The sequence below is a fragment of the Empidonax traillii genome, unplaced genomic scaffold (genome assembly GCF_003031625.1).
Source record: "Empidonax traillii isolate 1590-97213 ecotype Southwest subspecies unplaced genomic scaffold, ASM303162v1 scaffold75:size1520028, whole genome shotgun sequence".
Taxonomy (NCBI): domain Eukaryota; kingdom Metazoa; phylum Chordata; class Aves; order Passeriformes; family Tyrannidae; genus Empidonax; species Empidonax traillii.
In genome coordinates this window covers 28,948-49,481 of record NW_020955268.1, presented here as the reverse complement: position 1 = coordinate 49,481, position 20,534 = coordinate 28,948, and the positions used below count along the sequence as shown (strand labels likewise).

General features: G+C 38.0%; 1 protein-coding gene across 1 annotated transcript in view; it reads left to right on the top strand.

Annotated features, from left to right (window-relative positions):
* EFNA5 (ephrin A5) overlaps positions 1-20,423 on the top strand; it is a 204,411-nt gene extending 183,988 nt beyond the window's left edge. The window contains exons 3-5 of the mRNA XM_027880834.1: positions 12,921-12,986; positions 13,376-13,456; positions 18,595-20,423. Coding sequence (XP_027736635.1) covers positions 12,921-12,986; positions 13,376-13,456; positions 18,595-18,716 — 269 coding nt within the window. The 3' untranslated portion in view covers positions 18,717-20,423. The remainder of the gene's footprint in view (positions 1-12,920; positions 12,987-13,375; positions 13,457-18,594) is intronic.
* The last annotated feature ends 111 nt before the right edge of the window (positions 20,424-20,534 follow it).

Genomic DNA, 20,534 nt, shown 5'->3' with positions numbered 1-20,534 from the left:
CTTCCACTGTTCTTAGGCTACTTTTGGTTTAGGAGTAAGAACTATTGCTTTTATGAAGCGCCTTTTTCTGTAAAGTCAAAACCTCACAGCAGTGCACAGAAAGCCAGTGCTATAAAGGAGCTAAGTACAGTCTTTAATAGAGAGAGCTGGGCTGTAAGTGTTTTTGTTCCTATGGAGCAGATAGATTTGGTTCCATCTGTTCCATATTCATAACAAAGGAGCTTACTTGCAGGAGGACTGACTTCCTGGGAGTAGCATGGTAATGATCTTTTCACCACCTATTGAAAGGATCTGAAAATGGTCACTTCAGCTCAGCAGAAAGCAGCCAGCAGTGATAGTGCTTTAGACCTACTATTTTTCTCTAACTCTGTTTCAAGGGCTCTAATGTTGAGATGATGATGGAGACCAGGGACAAACAGCATTCCTCAGGGCTCAGTGTTGGGACTAGTGCTGTTTAATATCTTTGTTGGTGACGTGGAGAGTGGGATCAGTGCACCCTCAGCAAGTTTGCAGATGACACCTGTGCTTGACGGGAGGGAAGGGATGTCATCCAGAAGGACCTTGACAGGACTGAGAAGGGGCCTTTGCGAGCCTCATGAATTTCAACAAGGCCTCATTCAAGGTCTTGCACCTGGGTTGAGGCAATCTCAAGCACAAATACAGGCTGAGAGGTGAATGGATTGAGAGCTGACCGAAGAAGGACTTGGAAGTGTTGGTTGAGAAGAAGTTCAACGTGACTCAGCAATGTGTGCTCAGAAAACCAATCGTATCCTAGGCTTATCAAAAGAAGAGGGACCAGCAGGTCTAGAGAGATGATTCTCCTGTACTCCCAGCTGGTGAGATCCCATCTGGAGTACTGTGCCCAGCTCTGGGACCCCCAGCGAGAGAGGGACATGTTGGAGCGATTCCAGAGGAGGCCTCGAGGACTGGAGCACCTCTCCTGTGAGAAAGCTGGTGACATTCACCCTGGAGAAGCCTCCCAGGAACCCTTAAAGCAGTACATAAAGAGGACCTGAAATAAAGGCTGAAAGGGACTTTTTACAAGGGCATATGGTGATAGGACAAGGGGGAGCTGTTTTAAATTAGAAGAGAGTAGGCTTAGATTAGGTGCTAGTAGGAAATTCTTTACTCAGAGAGTGGTGAGACGCTGGAGCAAGTTGCCCAGTGAAGTTGTGGATGCCCCATCCATGGAAATATTCAAGGCAAGGTTAGATGGGGCTTTGAACAGCCTGGTCTAGTGGAAGATGTCCCTGCCCTTGGAGGGGAGGTGGAGTGGACCTTTAAAGATCTGTTCCATACCCAGAGCATTCTGTGATGCATGATGAAGATGCATGATGAAGATGCATGATTTTTCTGAATAAATCAAAACAAAAAAATAAAACCCCCTCCCTTCCATGTCTGTCATTCCCCTCCTCCATGTTAGTTCTCTCTCTGAGGAGTTCAGGATGTTTTCTCAAATAAAAATGGAATGACATGTTACAAATACAGGGTCAATTTTTCTTTATTTGATCTTGATATTAAAGGCAGAAGTGGAAAATTATTGACTGTCAGTCTGGGTCCTGTTTTCTGAACTTTTCTCATGATCTCTTCTTTCTCAGCAAGAATATTCTGTAAACAAGAAGTCTGAAGTCCACAAAATGCATGTGAAAGCTCCTTGCTGGGTTTTGTAATTAGGAAGCTCCAGTGCCAGCTTTGATTATACACCTTGTGGGCTTTCAGAGAAAAAAAAAAAAATCCATCTTGATCCAAGGAAAAAATACTCTTGTCTCTGCAGGATATTTCACAAGGGTAGAAGAGAAAAATGCTGGAGTGTACCACAGGCACTTTTACTTGGCTAAAGAACAAGTTATTCATTGACCCCTAAAAGGAGAACTGGAAGTTTACAGAGATCATAGAAATTAACTAGGAACACTGAACAAGAAGAATCCTTCTGTGTCATTGTTTCTGGCTGTGCAATTCCAAAAGAGGTCATGAGACACCCAGGTTTACCATTGTTCTGGCTGGAAGTCATTCTGGAGTGTGCTGGGCACCATAGCTCTCTGTGTTCCAGGGTGGCTGGTGCTCCTGGAGGCAGCTGTGAGAGTGGGATGGGCAGGCACCAAGCATGAATAGCCTGTCTTAGCTGGCACTGCAGCATCCCTGTAGGCATACTCAGAGTTTTTTTGGCCTTCAAGCCAACAATACCATATCATGGAATTCATAGATGTATATGAAAGCATCCACTACCCTTGCTGTTTAAGACTCCAGATCAAATGGTAGACATGTATTTGCAGATGTGATACTCCTCCACACCCCAAAATGAGAGATGTGATCTCAGATTGGGATTTTTTTGTTTGTTCAGTTGTTAGTTTTGCTGCAGTAACTCAGAATCCATGCCTTTCAAGTGACTCTTTTCCTTTCTAAGGTGAATGACAGTATGTCCAGATTTCTTTATAGAAACTCAGAGGATGGAACCCTCTTTTTAATGTGAGAGGAAAGAAGCACCTGGTGCAGACTGTCATGCAGCTCTGCACAGCTACCAGAACTGTAGTCAGGGCAAATGTTTGTTAATGTAGACTAGCCAGGAGCTGAGACACAAATATAAGAGAATCTTCATGGTTACAGAAAGGGGGATGGGGATTGTGCACTTCAGTGCCAGGGCTACTCTAGTAGGACAAGGCTTCATTTCTCTACAATGATGAGTGTAGACGGCACAGTAGGTGAGAGGCATTTAAATTGAGCAGTGAAGGACACTGTGTGGTTGAGAAAAGCTAATTTGGCAGAGTTTTTTGTTCATCTCTTTTGAAGTGAAATATGTGTCAGCAAGGAGATTTTCCAGTAAGCTGTTTGTGTTGTCCTGTATTGTTTTCCATGTGTATGACCTTAGATATATATGGAAAACACCATTAGAAGCTGCTCACAGCTGGGTTATGCTAGTTCTTAAAAGATGATAGTTTCCCAGTCTCCTTGGTCAGATTGTTAGTGTGAAACGGGCTTTTCTGGAAGAGAGAGAGAGTTCTCTCTTCAGTTTTAAGAGGACAGTTGTTACAGCATTCAGGAAGAGGAAACCTCAAGAGGTACCCATGTGTTTCAAGTCTGATGAGGCGTTCATTGCTTTTAAAATGATTTCCAAACCACTAGGGCTTTTGAGTCCCAGTTATGGAAAAGTGTGCACATACATGTCTAAGTTTGAGTTCATCTGGGAGTGATCACTGGGAACAGGGCTAAACATCCTGTGTACATCCTGTGGTATACATTATTCTTAAAAGAAAAAAAAAAAAGGCACAGAAGGAAATAATTTGTGGTAGAATAAAATGAAAGGTTAGCTCTCCCATGGGTGTCTTAGACTTTCCCACAGTCGTAGTTACGACAGACTACAGTCCTTTTCTGGTGTAGGTGAGACATGTCAAAGTCTTGATGAGTTCTTGATGAAGCTGTGCCTAGTCTCACATAGCTTGGCTTTTTGAAATACAGATTTCAAAGCAGGAGTGAGACCTGTGGCACTAAACACAAGCTAGACAAGTGAAAGACAGAAGCAGGGATGTACAAGTTTAAATAATGCTATGCCTGGTACACTGGACAAATTTTGAGTAAAGAGGAAACACATCAGCTTGATGTGTTCCTGAATTTTTTGTAGTAAAGGTGACAAGTTGAAGGGTTAAGGAAGTCCTTCTAAGGACTGGATATAAATTTCTGACTTGTATGATGGAGTGATTGAATGTTCAGTAGTCCCTCTGCAGGACTTGAGCAAACTGGGAATTCACATGATAAAGATGTACTGTTATTAACATAGTGCTGGCATCTGTTACTGTGTTTGTACTCAGTCATGGCCTGGGACCCCACCATAGTAGGTGTAGTGAAACAGAAGGTCTCTGCCCTGAGAATCTTTACATTTCAGAATACAATCTTGAATTATGGTGGACTATCATGTATTTTCCAAACTTTATCTTTTCTATTTCATATCTGGTTTCCATCCTGCACAAGTTTGGGTTTGTCTGTGTAAAAGGCTGTGCCAAGGTGCTATTAAAACTTTGACGAGATAAAAAGCCCTTCCAAAATCTTTTCACCAAAGGTATTATCTCTAAGCAGCGTTTGCAAACTTGGAGTGTGTGTGCACTCAAACCCATTCAAAATTGCATTATTCTCACTGTTTGCCTTAATTTTAAATAACAACAAGGTACAACCTCCATTCTGTGCTTTTTTTCACCCTTAATTTCTCCTGATCTTAAGGCAACTTCTTGAAGAACTCTTCCTATCTTTAGGTCTTCTCCCTCTCCTGCAAGCCATGAGCAAGATACTTTGTTGTTTTGCTTAGGTGAGTAACAAAGGTATCTTTTCACGTCTACATACATGTCACAACATTTATAGTTACTTTGTTTTTATAAACTGACAGATTTTCAAGGATAGCATAGAAAGATAGAAAAGTTTCCAAATATTTTGAAGATAGTAGCAAGCCCATGAAGATGGAGTAGAATGGAATGCCTCTCTCTGCCTTAATTATAGTGTCAGCAGTGGTAAAGCTAGCCATGGGTAATATGAAGTCTATTAAAGTGTATGAGTTTAGTAACATGGTACAATACCCACAAATTCAGTGTGGGTGAACGTGTTGCTTTAAAGATCAAAAAGAAAAAGTCATTACTAACAAGACTATAATGTCTCTTCAAAGGATTTACTTATGTCTAGTTCTTAGAGATGGAAATTAGCAAAATGGATAGCCTGCTTGAAGAAAACCATTTTATTTCTAGTGTTACCAAGGGAAAATCAAAGTACAAAAGTGCTTATGAAAACTCTGAAGAGGGTATATTTTTCTCTACGTGCTTTATTTGATAGTATTAACTTGTTTTATTAGCAATTTGCTCTAATACAGTCTTAATGTTGTACAATAACTATATTTGGGTTTGTTAATGCCACTGAAAACAGTAATGAGATCTGAGAGTTTTTCTTTCTAGTTAATAAGTGTTGGTCTGTTGCAGTAGAAAGTATGACATCAGTCATTAATATTGGGCTAGTGCAGAAATGTTAGTACTTACTTTAAGGTATGTAATACAGTTTGCATTTATGAAAGAGAAATCTTTTTATATGAGAGGAACACCTGCAAATATTTCATGTGGAAGCAACTATATGGTCTCTTCTTCGTCTGTGCCTCCTTATATTTCACAGGAACTTATATGCAACTAAAAGTCCATTCCAAGTAAGGTATGCCTTTCATTTATTTCCAGCAGAGCTTTATTTGTTTTTTAATGAGAAGAAACACCACAGAAGCAAAACTGATTCTCTGAGAAGCTCAGGCTGCAGTTAGATGATAGCATTGCCCTAAACATAAATGTTCTTGCTTTTATGAAAAGAAGAAAAATAGTCTTTGCAAAGAACAACTGAGCTTTGTTTTCTTACTGTTTCAAGACTTGGTACAGAGATTCAGCTCAGGCAGAGTTGGATTTTTCAGCATCTGAAATGTCTATTTTGTTGCTCTCATGAAGATGTGACTGCCCTGCGCTGAGGTTTTCCTGAACTCAGCAGGACTCGGCAACTTAGGAGGAGGGCAGATGATAACAGTATGACTATAATAAGCCTTTGGACAGGATTCAAAGTAATGCTGTCTGCCTCGTATGAGCCTGCAGCTGCTGTCCACCTCTGGAGGTGTCCAGCACTAAGAAGGACTGGGCTTTGGGTTTCTTTGATGTTCTGCACTGAAAAAGTCTGACTCCAGTACACCAGCTGGGCCACAACATGGAAGGCTTGTCATTAAATCACCCCTTAGAGCAGATGAAGGACCTTCCTGAGAGACATATAGGGCTAGACCATGCTAAGAGGAAATACTGAACAAATGTCTTAATAAAGCTGGAAGTCCATGGTTTACATATCTTAACATACATGGCTTGATATTGTTTCATATGACTTTGATGTAAAACTGACTTTCAATCTATGCAGCCTTCAGTCAGATATTTAAGCTGCAATGCATTAGAAACTGCAAGAAAAATTATATTCTTTCTGGCCAACAGTTGCACTGGGACAGTTAACTCAGCATTAAGCGCAGAAACTCTATTAATTTCTTCCAAGAACTCTCACTAAAATAGCATTTGTCTGGCAAGTCATTTCCATTCACTAGGTTATTTTTAGGAGGTCTGAGAAATACAGTCACTTACGAGGTAGGCCATAATAATCCAGTGTTTTTACACAATGCAATGCCAGTGCAAATTATGTATAAGACATTAGGAATTAAATGTAGCATTTCACAATCTGTGTGTTGTGCACATGGCTTCTGTCGGGTCTTTTTCTCCATGCTGTGCACTTTGTTGTTTATATTTTGAATGAGTGCAGAATGTAAGTCCATGTTTGTGTGTAGACATGTATCTTCACATAGACAGGGATTGGTACAAAAGTGCAATATGACTGGTTTTGCCTTCACTTCGTACAGATGCAGTTGTGTATGCAACAGTAATGCAAAATATGCATTTGTATTAGGTGTCTTCTTAATACTGTGGATTTTAAAATACGCAATTGGAAATGCTGGTATCCGTAGTCCTTTTTCTGGTATTAAGCCATAGGCAGTATTAGCTGTGATCTTACATCTGTTTGTTTGTTTATTTATTTACTTTCCATTTTAGGTAGTTTTCAAGTGTTGTTGGCAGTCCTAGATCAAGTGACTTTTCAGATGAGATTCTCTCTCTGTTGGCTTGAGATTTTTGAGTCTTTAGGTTGCTCAGGAATTTTTTTTTTTTTGTTCTCATCTTGGTTGTGACTAAATACAGAGAGATGGTGGACTCAGCTATGCAAAATCTACCAGTAAGTTTAGTCATGATTTACTGAGGAATTGTGCTTAATTATTGGTCTGAAGAACGAGTAATCCGTGGACATTTAATATTTTAATTTTCTCAGAATGGAGTTGCATATGCTATCAGAACAAAGCTTTTGCTGTTAGGTTGGAATGAAAGAGCACTCATGGAAAGTCTTTTAAATTAAACTCAAGTATTGGTGAGAGCTGTGCTTTCCATAGGACCAGTATTTATCTGTGTTTTAATTTTATTTTAACATGTACAAAAAACCCCGATCTATAAATCTTCTCAAATAACTTCTTTTTGATTAATAATTTTCAAGAACCCTTTATTGTCCTTAGCTGTTGGTGTTACTTCATGTATGCACACAAAGGAGTGCTTTATTGATTGATTTAATTCTAGCTGACTTTTTCAGTTGTACCATTTATGCAAATTTGTAACTTTTTTCAATCTAAACTGTGAGAAGAATATTAATAACTAATTCTGCATTTACCTGGCTAATTTGCATACATTTGTGTTGTATGGTAAATCACATGAAAACCTTCAGGGGAAAGGCTGAGCTCTTCTAACAACTAATAGGCTATTTTTTTCTTCTGACTTGCACAAATTGAGAAATATTGCCTGTGGCAAACATAATGGAAAACTGCATTTTTAATGCTCTCACACATACTCATTTCTTTACAAAGAAAGAAGCACATGACTCTTCTTAAAAATAAAACTTTCTAAAGCTCTGTAGCTGATACAGGATATTGGATGGTAAAGCACTTCAAGTTGGTGGAATTACAGTTTTCAGGTTGTATAAGGTTACCTGGATATTGGATTTGACTAATGGGAGTGCTGTTGAGCCTGAAAGGGTTAGAGGCAAATCACAGCTATAAATATTTTCTCCTGGAGAGATTGTCTGTAACTTGCAGGACTAAGAGAGTGCAAGGACTGTGTAAACATGAGTTTCTGATTTACAATGTGCAGCATCCTGTGTATGGGATTGCTGCAGGTTCTCTCTTTGTGGTGTTTCTCCCTGTAATTACAGAAGTTACACTTGCAGCCCTTTTGCCTGGACAGTGTTAAGTGTTTACTTAATCTGTATGCATGTCTCAGTTTAGTGTGCTGGGGAGAAGTTCAAAATTAATCCTCTATTGGCTTTCCAGTCTGAAACAATTCTTCTGTTTAGTGCTTATGGTTGGGAAGCACTTACCAGGGCTAGAATTTGTGTGACAGAGGGTGGTGGTAGTAGTACATCTACAATGAACTGAGGTGAGATCTTAGTTTTTCCCTACAGGAGATCCTGTTTGCTGGACTTCATAGCAGAGAGCAGATGAAAACATTCATTACATTTTTCAAAAATGCAGTGAGAACAGACTATCTCCTGTGTTTCATGAACATTGCTTTATAATCCCTCAGAGAATACTCCAGGTGAACTGGTAATTGAAATACAAAATAGTAAGAGAATTACCATCTGCAGAGTATCTGTGGAGATGCTGTGAGGGTGCTGGGTTTCTTCGTAGAGGAAAGGATAGTACTTTAGCAGTGTCCCCCAATTCTAAACAAAGGTGCTGTCTGAGTGACTTAGAAAAACGGAGCCCTTTTTCTACACTGAACCAGTTTTGCTGTCTAATAGGGCCCAGAGTGACTTGTTCCTTGAATGTTAAATGTATTTGTACTGCTAAAGAAGGATTTGGACTGCGTTCATGATTCCTTTTTTTTTTCTGTGTCAGGACTTGCATTTTAGGCAATAATGGAATCCTGTAATTAGAAAACTAAGAATGAGTGAGGAGGCAAGCAGAGGTAACCACTGATTACATGTGAATATCAGTAAATGGGATAGTTGAGACACTTTTTCTTTGTGGCATCCTGATAACTGAGACTCGGGTAGTTGCCAGCCAAACTGTTGCCTGTGTTAGGAAAGGAAATAATTACAACTTTTTTCACATCTCTAGAAGGTCCTGATAACCAAGTTACTTTTTTGAAATTTTATTGTTTGTTTCTTTGTTTGTTTTGTACATTTACTTTTTGATTAGCTTATTTTGTACACTGATTGGGCCATATCTTCATGATTCCTTTTAATGAGTTTTAGGGATTTTTCATAGTAAATTGAACTACATAACTGTTTGCTGTGTATGCTCCTTTTTTATTCTCTATCTGCAGCTTCCTGGAATCATTGAATAACTGCTAAGTGTTATCAGGCTGAGGAAAGACCTAACCTGTTATTTATATCTAATATATTAATAATGTACCATGTGCTTTCTAGCTGAGAGCTGTATAATTTTATTTTTTTTATATATTTAAATATAGCTTGCAAACACTGAAATATTTATGGTTTGGCTCTAGATAGGGGAGAGAATAATTTTTGTCACTCTCTTTCCTTTCCTTACAGGGTATAAAAATGGTAACCAGATGGGGTTCAGAGATGAGAAATTTTCCCATCTGATTTGTCTTTATGGGCCATTTTTGGATCCAGCATAGATCTAGTCCTGTGTGCAGTAGTTCATTGCATGTTTTTTTTTTTTTCCTAGTTCAACTAATAGAGATAGCATTTTCGTCTGAAGAATACAGAGGCCATGACTTAAATTTCTTCTGAATTGTGGAATTTTCCTATTTAAAAAAAAATAACAAAGAGACCAAAGCAGTTATTTCTATAATAATTGAGATGTTTTCATGTATCTTGTTAATTCAGAGGGATTTTAGTGTTCACTTTCTTCTAACCCCAAGCCTTTCTGTTCACTTTCTTCTAACCCAAGTCTTTATGTAACCATGAAGTCTAAAACATTTTCTATAAAAGAGAGACCCAGAGGTTGTCATGAAGTTGCTAGTAAAGGTGAGGTAGGGCAGGGGAGGAGGGAAGTATCATAGGAATTGTAATGACATATAGAACTAGCAATGCTGCAGAATTCCTCTTCTGTTTTCAATTGTGATTCTTCCTGGCACAAACTAAACCAGTCAGATCTTTTCTCTAATATCATCCATGAAGAAAAAAGAACATATAACTGCTTTCCCTCCTTATAAGGGACCTTTTTCAAAGGTTTCTTTTTGTTGTGCAGCAAGGCTTCAATTGTGGTGGTTTTTTTTTCCTTGGGAATTCTGGCTTTTGAAATGGAAAGTGTTGCTCAGGACAGGTTCCGTTAGTATCAGAGGCTTCCTGCTCTCAGAACTGGTCTATATTTTATTGCTAATATCACCTTTAAAATGGGCAAATGGAAAAGCCTCATAGCAAAGCCTTAGGGGCTAACCTGATTTTGTGCAGGAAGGAGAATGAAATTTCTCTTTGCACTACCTAGAAAGGACATCTTTTCTTATATTGTAGCTAATTTCAGTGGAATGTAGCAACAACAGCAGTGGTTTACCTGAGAAGCAGCTTTTACAGATCCCAGCTGACAAAGAGCAGTTCTCTTTCTTCTTTCCTGACTCTTTCCTGTGTATGATACATCTGGTCTTAGGACAAAAACTGACACTGTGTATGCTTTTTCTTTTAAGATGAGAAGGAGAAGGGAGAAGGAGAGATGATGGGAGAAAAAGAAAGGAAGGAAAAAAATTGATTGCAGTCATGGATCTTGGCAAACAGTACCTAATGTCTCAGGAAGACCAAAGAGTGTCCCTTGCAGTGTATCCCTTTACCACCCTGATTTTGGTTAAGGCAGACGTGAGTGCTGACAAATGGCACTTGTGGGTTTTTTCCCCCCTTATTCTTCATTATTCCCTTTGAAGGAAGAGAAGTCTTCCCGAGTTTACTGCAAAAAATTGACGGTACGTAATTTTTCTGGAAAGCACTTTTTCATACTTTTCACTAAAATTATGTCAGTTTCTGTGATGATTTAAGTGCAAATGCTATGGTTGCAATTGGACTGTAGTTCCTGATATACTTTGTAGTTGCAAACTAACGTGAAGAATGGAGGAAAAAGATTTAAACAGTACATGGATTTTAATGTTTTTCTTACAAAGAACATGGCCAGTCACTATCTGTTATTTGCTCCTAAGGGTGTGCAAATATTATGTACACCTTTGAACACATACAAACGAAGCATTAATTTTCTGTGTTTTCCAGAAAGAATATTTTTTGTTCTAGAATTTTTTATTGGCTCCTAGCTATCCTAGCTAGTTAGTGGTATTCTAGTTAGTCACTGAATAAACAACAGTGAACAAAACATGTTTATTTTATGGACATAAGCAACAGCATATAAGCACCAAAGCTAAAATTTACCTTTAAATAAATGTGTGTCATAATGGACTTCTGGAATAATTTCTGGGCAAAAAAAAATCTGTTAGTGGTAAATTTACTGTAGGGATTCTGTTTTGTCTATTGTCATAAGTGTTATTTCCACCTCTATGCTGGTAATTTGGTAATGACTGTAGGATTCTTATCTTTTGAGAAATCTACAACTGCCTGTTCAGTCTTAACAAACCATTTAACCAGTTATGTATATTTAGTGAGGGCCACAGAAAGGACACAGTTTCCTGAATATAACCACAGAGTGCAGATATTGTGCCCTAAATAATGCACCAGTTACTGTAAATGTCAATAGATGGAGATTTTCTGACTTTGATTTAGTAAGATCCTATAGCAAAATTATCTGTTAACTCTCTTTTGACTGCTTGGGATTGTAAAGGGGGGAATATAGTTTCTACTCACTTTTATCTTTTGACTAAAAGAAGGAAACAATTTTAAAAGAACTTTCAAGATGTGGAACCACAGCTTTAACTTTATTAGATTCTTTGCTCCTTTTTTGTGTTTGTACTGAGCTTTCTAGTTCTTGGTAAGTTCTTCTAAGAAAAATCTGTTGCCTGTCTTGCAAGCACATCATCAAAGACTTAAAAAATTTATTTCAAATCAGTTGAGGAGACCTTCAGGTGTGAGCTTAACATGAAGACGAAGAGTGAGCATTCATCTCTCTGTATAAATCATTTTAGTTATTTGTCACACATAGGGACATTAATAAAAAATGGATGAAACAAGGATAAACAGAACAAATTAACATCTTACCAGCTGAATCATCTTTCCCAGTAGTTGCCATTCATTGCAAAACACAACTCGTTTTGCCATAATACGTGCCCTTTTTTTATGCAGTAAAATAGAAGTTGCTCTGTAGTGCTTCAAGCAATATTTTTAGCAAGAGCTTTTGAGGGCTTTTGAAAGATAAAAATATGAATGGTCTTTCAGAAGTGAAAATCTGCATGCCCAAGTCAAGTTGCTTTGTTGCCAGTGTGCAGGTTCAACTGCGGGCCAGTGTGCAATTTCAAAATTGAGAAGAGTTAGCAGTTTGTAAAGATTGGCAGACACTGCACAAGGGAGTCCAGTCTGGGGTGACAGGCAGGCATATTATGATCATGTATTTTGAGACAAGAATGGTTCTAGAAAGGAATTTTTCACAAATGCTCTGTTTTCCTGGGAAATAAGTAGGTGTTGACACTAGATCTTAGTGTGTGATCTTTTGCGTTAGGGCTACACATACTTCCACTTACTCTTTTTCTCCTAATACAGTAAGTATTCTTAAAATTAAATATTTTGAATGGGAAATGATGAGGGAGGGCAGAAAGGAGGAATAGGCTGATTTTGGTTTGTTAGTTGTATAACACTGGAAATCATGTTTTGACTGAAGCATGATAAATATTTTGTCAACAGAGGTAGATGCATGTGGAGGCTGACTTTGCTGTAAAATTTAATGGTGTGTATTTCTACTTTTCTGGGACTATATGCAGAGTTCCATTTTTAGCACTGTCACCTTTGGTGTCATTTTGTTTTTTCATTCCTTTTTAGGTTGTTAAAGCCTATGGTCTAGTGTTTTAAGACTAGCTTTTCTCTAAGTGTTCTATATTCTGAAGTGTTGTTTTTTCAAAGTGGACACATGCATTAAAGCAAAAATCTTATCAAACAAGCTTCCAAGAAAACAGTGTGGAAAGGTGAAAGGAAATAATGAAACATTGAAAATACTATGTGCTTCACTACTTCCATGTCAAATAAAAAAGAAACTAGTTAGAATAGAACCTACAGTTCTTTTCCTGCTTTTGCATAGTCACACTACTTTGAGCACTTGAAGTCCTTACATGCAGAGACTGAAATGTGCCCAGCCCTTCAGATGAAGGGAAGATAAAGAATAGTTTATTTTAGCACAAAATGTATTTTGCATTTTACTCTCTTACTCCTCCGCTTTTCTCTCCTTGTTCTTCATTTTACAGCCTCTGCGATCCCAGATAATGGAAGGAGATCCTGCCTAAAGCTTAAGGTCTTTGTGCGACCAGCAAGTAAGTTCTTCGGATAACGTTTTTGAGGGTGGCTTTCTAGTGCATGCTTTACTGTGTGGTCTAGTAAACAGCAGTAAATCTTTTTTTTAACTGTTAAATCTCTTATCTGTTCTGTACATACAGCAATGTTTGTGTTACGATTTTCATCGTATTTTATTATTGTTTTTCATAAAGCTTTAATTACGTGGCAGTTGCTAACTTCTTGTTTCTTGAAATGGGTACAGATGGGAGAGTATACTGTCATATGGACAAGTGCCACAGACTTTAAAATATGAATATGCTTAATTATATATACTAAATATAGAGAAAAAAGAGAGGAGGCAAGGAAAGTGGGGAGTTTAAAGGTGTCTCACTAACATATTTGGCTGTTATCTTTATTTTCGTTATAGACAGCTGTATGAAAACTATAGGTGTTCATGATCGTGTTTTCGATGTTAACGACAAAGTAGAAAATTCATTAGAACCAGCAGGTTAGTATGCTTAGAAAATCTCTTTTAACAAATGCGTGTATCCCTCTGATGCTTCAGTACTTTTTATCCTCTCCTCTCTGCATGCTTTGCATGGTACAACTGCTCTACTTTTGCACATTTCCAGCAGTGGTAGTGCAGCGTATGGTATATTTCCTGTATCCTTGTCTAATGCAGGGAGGAAAAATGTTGCTTTATTTGTTTTTTTGGGTGACATGGTTTAATGAAATATGGGATGTGCCAGTGTAAAATTTTCACCAGTGTCCTGAAGTCACTGGCCCATCCAAGCCAAACACCCAGCATGTTGGCAAAACACTCTGTTTACTAAATGGGTCCAAAGTTTTACAATTAAAAGTCACTTCATTTATTATGTATGGTTTCAAAAGACTTTCCGAAAAACTGAACCACTGCTTGTTTAATGCGGTTGCGTGACACAGGCATGCAACTAACTGAGTTAGTGTTTGTATAGAAATTAGTCCTTTAAAATTATATATATTTGTGTGTACACATGGTTAGGTAAAGTATCATTTTTACATATGTGTACACACACACACACGCACACGCACATACACTGAGATATGTATATAGATATATTTATATAAAATTTTCTCCCCTATTTTTATTGAAGCAAACTTAAGTTTTGGGGGACTTTTCTGCTTTGGGTTTTTTTTTTTTTTTTTTCAAAACACTGCCTTAAGAATAAGGATACTTGCTATGATGAAGTCCCTTATCTCCCCAGGGCAAAGTTACATTAATCTCCACCATCAAAAAAGCCAACATGTCTGTGTAGAAAGTGCATGTGCATTGTTTGAGTAGCTCAAGTTTATGATAGATAGAAGCATATTTAATCCTACAGGTATGAGTAATCCCAACAACATAAATGGGATGGCTCATGATATTAAAATTAGGTGGATATGTTGGAGAAGTATTTACAGTAGTGGTATACCTGTTTGTTTTACATATACCTACACAGTGCTCACACACTGTTTTATTAAAGCCTCAATAATTAAAGTACACACTTAAACAAATAAATTATACCAGAAAATATTGCACATATGCCATTTAGTACTTACCCTGAAGAACAGTTACCAAGATTTTTTTCTCTTATGCTATTTGAAAGCATAAGAGAATTTTTTGCTCTCTGTTATATGCGGTTCTTTTAATTTAAATTCATTCTTTAGACAGAAGAATAAATAAGGTTTTCACAAGTTACCCAATTTGAATTATATGCCTATGGATAAACAGTAGAGTTTATTTTTTTTCTTTGAAATAGTTTTCAGGACTCTCCTAAAATTTTGGGGTTTGAGAATCAAAGGTGTTTTCTAAGCAAATCTAAATGCAAGGACAATGCATTTACATTAGATACATTTATACATTTATTACAGCATTCTTGTACAGAAGACATAGGGATGTTCTTTCACTGTCTTGGTCTTACCTTCAAATCTAGAAACCCAGTGCTTATTTTTACAGTTTGTGATTTGGTAAACATGGTCTAAATAATGCGTATTTCTTCTGTTACTGGCTTGCAGAAGAGATCATCTGAGTAATAAATGCCTGATTTTAGTCAATTTGCTGAATGTTTATTTTTTTCAGCAGTGCTGCTCACTTCCAGTTGAATGGCTATAACTAGCTAGTATCATCACAAAAGCACATCATTAGAAAGCGACAGGCAAACCAAGGAACCAAAATCAAACAAATAACATCCTGCAGTTTGAGATGAAATACAGTTTATGTTACCAGGAGGAAATAATAGCTTTAACGAGAAGGTTTGGTACCAAAAAACTCCCACTGCTGACATAAGTGTGTGTTTGCATTATTAATTGGTGGATCTTGTTGCATGTGTTTTGTGTCATGTACTAATTTGCATGTCTCTGACGAACATCTTCTGCTTCTGTGCTCTCCCCTGGCCTGACACTGTCTTCTTCCACAGTAGACAGAAGAACTGGAAGGCAGGAGGGTCATGTTCAGCAGATTACTTACTGTTGTCTTTCTTTTGAAAATCACCATTTGTGTGAACCCCTGTAATTTCACTAGTTTTGTTCAGAAATTTGTAGGAAGCTGATCTGTGGTGATCACACCTCTATCAGAAGTGATCAAAGTAGTTGGCTCTATTCCTGTCCTCCCCTTCTCTTCCTCCTTAATAATAAAATTAAAAAGCCCCTAAACAAAAATTGCAGCTGTGCATATCTGAAAGTTATACCTGAAGTGCATGTGATATGAGGCTGTGTGGTCTGAAAATTTATGGCTGTCAGAATAATTTTTTCTATTTACTGTTGGCATTTCCAGTCTTTAGCAGTAACCTTCTGGATTTTACTCAGGAATTTTTCCTCTTCATCACTTGCCTTGCCATCAGTGTTTAAAATGAAGCCAAACCTTTTTCCCAAGCCTTAAAGATAGTGCATTTATAACTCTGCACCTCCAAGGGAAATAATATATGTAGACTGATTTTCATAACCACAGATGAATTGTGTCTTCTGATAGATGAGTGCAGAAACCTTGCAACAGCATTGACAGAAATTCCAGATGATTTCTCAAAAGGAATCCCTTAATGTTACGTGGAAATAAATTCTTCTGTGAAGAATGGCATTATAGAAATGGCATCGTAGAAGATCTCCATATTTTTCATTTAAGTGAAATAATCTTTTGAACTTAGTGCTTTTTCATTGAGTTTTTTAGCAGTAGCCAGTGTTCCAGTTGTGACAGTATCTGATAGTCACAGAGAATGAAGATTTATTAGTGCTCTGCACTAGTTGTGGCCTGTTGTGTTTTAGTGCTGACTCACTGATATAATTAGGACAAAATTGTTGACATTCAGTGTTGCAAATTCAGACTTATTTGCAATTCTGTTGATGATGCAAAAGATAGAAGATAATACTCATCATTCTCTCTAGTTTTAGTTCATCAGCAATGAGTAAATGTTTCCAAATTGGGAAGAGCTAACTCTAAATATATGAAAGGAGGTAGAACTGACAGTTAGGATAGGGTTATTTTTTCTGTGTAAATTTCTAGAGTATATTTTAATTGTGCAGCAAGCATTTGTGAATGTATTACCGTTTCAGTGTCACCACAGTACAAGATTGTAACTCGGAACTGAAATGTGAAACAGCTTTTGGTATTGACAACCACTGGAATTGTCACTTTTCAGTAGCCAGCATTCCCTAAATTTTTAGATTTGTTTGGTATAATTCCGGAGGAAGAATATTGGGACCTCGCTCAGTGCAGCTGGGAGGGTCTCCTGGCTGTACGTGGTGCAGAGCTGCAACTATAGTCTTTCCAGCCAGTCTTTCCCGCTGACATCACAGAATCACATAATGAGTAGGGCTGGAAGGGACCACTGGAGGTCATCTAGTCCAACTTCCATGCCCAGGCGTGTCCCCTAGAGCATGTTTTACTGAGGATTTTGTCCAGATGGCTTTTGAGTAGGAGACTCACCCCCTCTCTGGGCAATCTCTTCCAGTGCTCAATCACCCACACAGTAAAGAAGTTCTTCCTCATATTCTAGTGGAACTTCTGTGCATCAATTTCTGCTTATGGCCTTCTGGGTTATTGCTTGGCACCACAAAATAGAGAAGATGTCCCTTTCATACAGATGTGAACTATTTACAGCTGATCAGTGCTTGCTTGTTGTCCTTTTGCCTTGAGCAGCACTGAAACCTCTTGATAAGCCTTATGTGATTATGGCATCAATTAATGCTGAAAAAAGTACAGGTGATAAATTGCTAATTCAGTTTACTGTGCCTCTTGCTGTGTAACTGAGCTATGGCTGAAGAGCCTATTAACCTAAATTATGCTAAGTGCTCTGTCTGCTTTTGTGCTGGGTGAGGGGTAGGAAGGAATGGGAGCTTGTTTGTAGCTAAAGCCAAGTAATATGAAAGGCTCTATGCCAAAGTGGTCCCAGTGAGCCCAGTGCCCTTACTCCTGCTTCCCCTAGTCCTCCAGATGGACTTACACAGTTCTCAACCAGTGTAATCCTGACAGTGGAGTTTCTTGAGATAGGAGCTATGAGACAGAAACATCATGGATATGTTGACATCTCTTATAAAATAGGGGAGCTTATTACACTTAGTTTTGCTGGAAATTTAAATGACTCTAAAAAACTTACGAATACATTTGAGGTCACTTCACACTTCCCAAAAAGGCTTAGCTTATTTCTTTCAGAGCTGACTTTTTATGGCAAGCCTCAGGCAGATTGTTTTTTTAAATAGCCAAATTAGATAGCTGTGGCTATGGGGGATGTGGAGGGCTTTGCAGAGAAAAATATCACTGCTGTAACAAACAGAAACTGAATTTGACTTTACCTACCTTTTTTATGTTACAATCTGTGGCTTTCAGGCTGATCTTTAGTTTACGAAAACTAATCAGAGCTTTATTATGTATCATGAATTTAATTTTTGCTACTGTGTTCTCTTCTACCACTAACGCATAAGCATGTTTTCGCAACTCAGCTGGTTCTTTTCTCATTAGTTGTAGCAGCACATATGTAAATCTCTATTTTGTCTAAAATAAAAGGGAGTGAGATTTTCCAGATTGAGTGTGTATTCTATAAAATTGGTGATTGTCATGTGTTAGCCTTAAAAATTGTGTTTCAGGAAGGGGGGAATGATCTTAGATCTCCTGCACATCCCCAGATGCAGTATACTTCAGTGGAAATTTTATGTGTAGAAGGGGAGTATATGCTTGGGCTTACAGGCTTTCGTTTCAAATTCATGAGCCAAAATCTGCAACTGAGTAAGGGGATTAACTGTGAAATTAATTCTGGGCATGTGCAACATTTTTAAAAATCAGGTGTTTTTATTTAGCTGCCTTCCAACTGACTTTGCTATCTAATGAGCCATCTAGAGTTACAGGCTAGAGTTACAGCCTTTTATTGGAAGAGGAACCTTTCATTCCTCAATCCTCTGAAATCTGACTTACTTTCTGCTCCTCTGGTCTTCAATGGGAGTTTTTCCAGGAAGAAATGCAGGACTTGGCCCCGAGTTGATTACATAATGAGGTATTACACGCTTGCGAAAGTCAATGACAGCACAAGGTTCATTGCCCTATTTCATAAAGGCACTGAAATCTACTTATGGTTGTCGGCTCAGTGAGAGTTTATTAAGGATGCAAAATCTCATTGGAATGTGTGCTTTCTGTTTGAACAGATGATACCGTACATGAGTCAGCCGAGCCATCCCGTGGCGAGAATGCGGCACAGACACCAAGGATACCCAGCCGGCTTTTGGCAACTCTATTGTTCCTCCTGGCAATGCTTTTGATATTATAGCAGAGTATGCTCCGGCAACCTGTCTCAGAAAATATCAGGGTCTTGGAACATCAAAGATCCACCTAACTGCTCATCCCAGGAAAGGGACTTTATTGTTTTTGCAGATGTCAAATTGTTATTTTTCCCTTTTCTTCTCCCTTTTAGCCTGAACTCAGCAAAAATTTGAAGGGGATAACTAGCTTCAGCACCCACCCCTACCTACCCTGTGACTTTCTTAACCCCTCCATATAAATAAAAGGACTCCAAATGAAAATGCCAAACTATAATAGTGACACTAGTGATTCTTATTTTCCTCTGCATTCTCCTTTAAAAAGTCACCTCTGTTAGCTCACTGTGTCATCCGCATGTGGACGAGAAAGAATAGTGGCAGATAGAGTCAGTGAGGGATAAGAAAAGTGAGTGAAAACCTGGGAGAGTCTTTCTCTGTGATATAATATTTATGCCTTCTCGTTCAGCACTGTAAGATGATCATGCAAGGCATTGTGTCACCGTGTCAGGACTGGAGGGGAAATATTAAGAATAGACATAATATAACACCCTTACCTCCAGGAGTTCCTAAATGAATGGGCTTCTGAAAGGGAAAGATGATGTTTCTTCTTGTCTTGAAACGTCTTTGACAGTAACATTTGTGCTCACAAGTAGAAATGTTGTCTTTGGTGGGAGGAAGAAGATTAGTATTTAGGAATGTTAGCACACAGCAGACAAGGGCAGATTTAGGAAACTTCACTGGGGGTGTGAGTGCCTCTGTTATTTCGTTTTAAGGGGATAATGCACACCGGATTATTTTATTTTAAAACAAATCAACCGTGGTGCTACAATTTTTTTCTTGAAATGCAGAGGCACTTTTGAGAATAAAGTGACCTTCCCCAGCGCTGACTTAGTAGCGGATAGCCTTGGATGCTGCTCTGGGTGTTAGTACATGCTAAAAGAGGACATCGGTGGCCAGACGAAACATGTTTGGGACACAGGATCTCCAGTGTGCTCTTTATTTGTCTCTCCTGCAAGTTCCTCCATCATGGGAATAAATCACATGTAGAAGAAGCCAGGGCACTCTAGTAGCATTGTTTGGTGGGGGGAAAGAAAAGAAGTGTGGAATATGAATTCAAGTGTTGATTTTTGTCTTTTTCCCTTCCAGCACAGTTTGAAGAGTAGAGGAAACGTTTATCAGTCAGAGATAATCTAGATGGGCTCCCAAAGACTTAACAAAATATTTTTTTAAAAATTCACTAGAATAGAGAATACATTATTTAGATATACTTTATGCTGAGAGTGAGTATATATGCTTGTCCTATTCAAACATGTGAGAGAAGTGGTAACCCTTGATGCAATTAGGAAATGGGCCTGTCTTGTTTGATGGAATTAGATATGACCCTGTTAAGGAATCTGAACCTTGGCTAACACAGAACTTTAAAAAGTAGTTTGCCAGGAAGTGCAAGCCTTGGAGTGCTTTTTGGCTTGGCTGCCATTGAATTTGGATGCTAAGCATAATCAGTGAAATTTCAGACCCAGACTGAAACAGAGCTTTTCTGACAAAAACTGTGGTGATTACATTAAATGTGAAACAAAACACAGAGTGCATTCAAGCGAACTAATATTTTTCTATATTAATTATGAAGAAAAAGTCTGCCGTAACAAAATTGAGTGATGCCATTAATCCATTAGTGGACAGCACTTCATGGGCTTTTTTTTTTTTTTTTTTTTTTTTTTTTTTTTTTTTTTTTTTTTTTTTTTTTTTTTTTTTTTTTTTTTTTTTTTTTTTTTTTTTTTTTTTTTTTTTTTTTTTTTTTTTTTTTTTTTTTTTTTTTTTTTTTTTTTTTT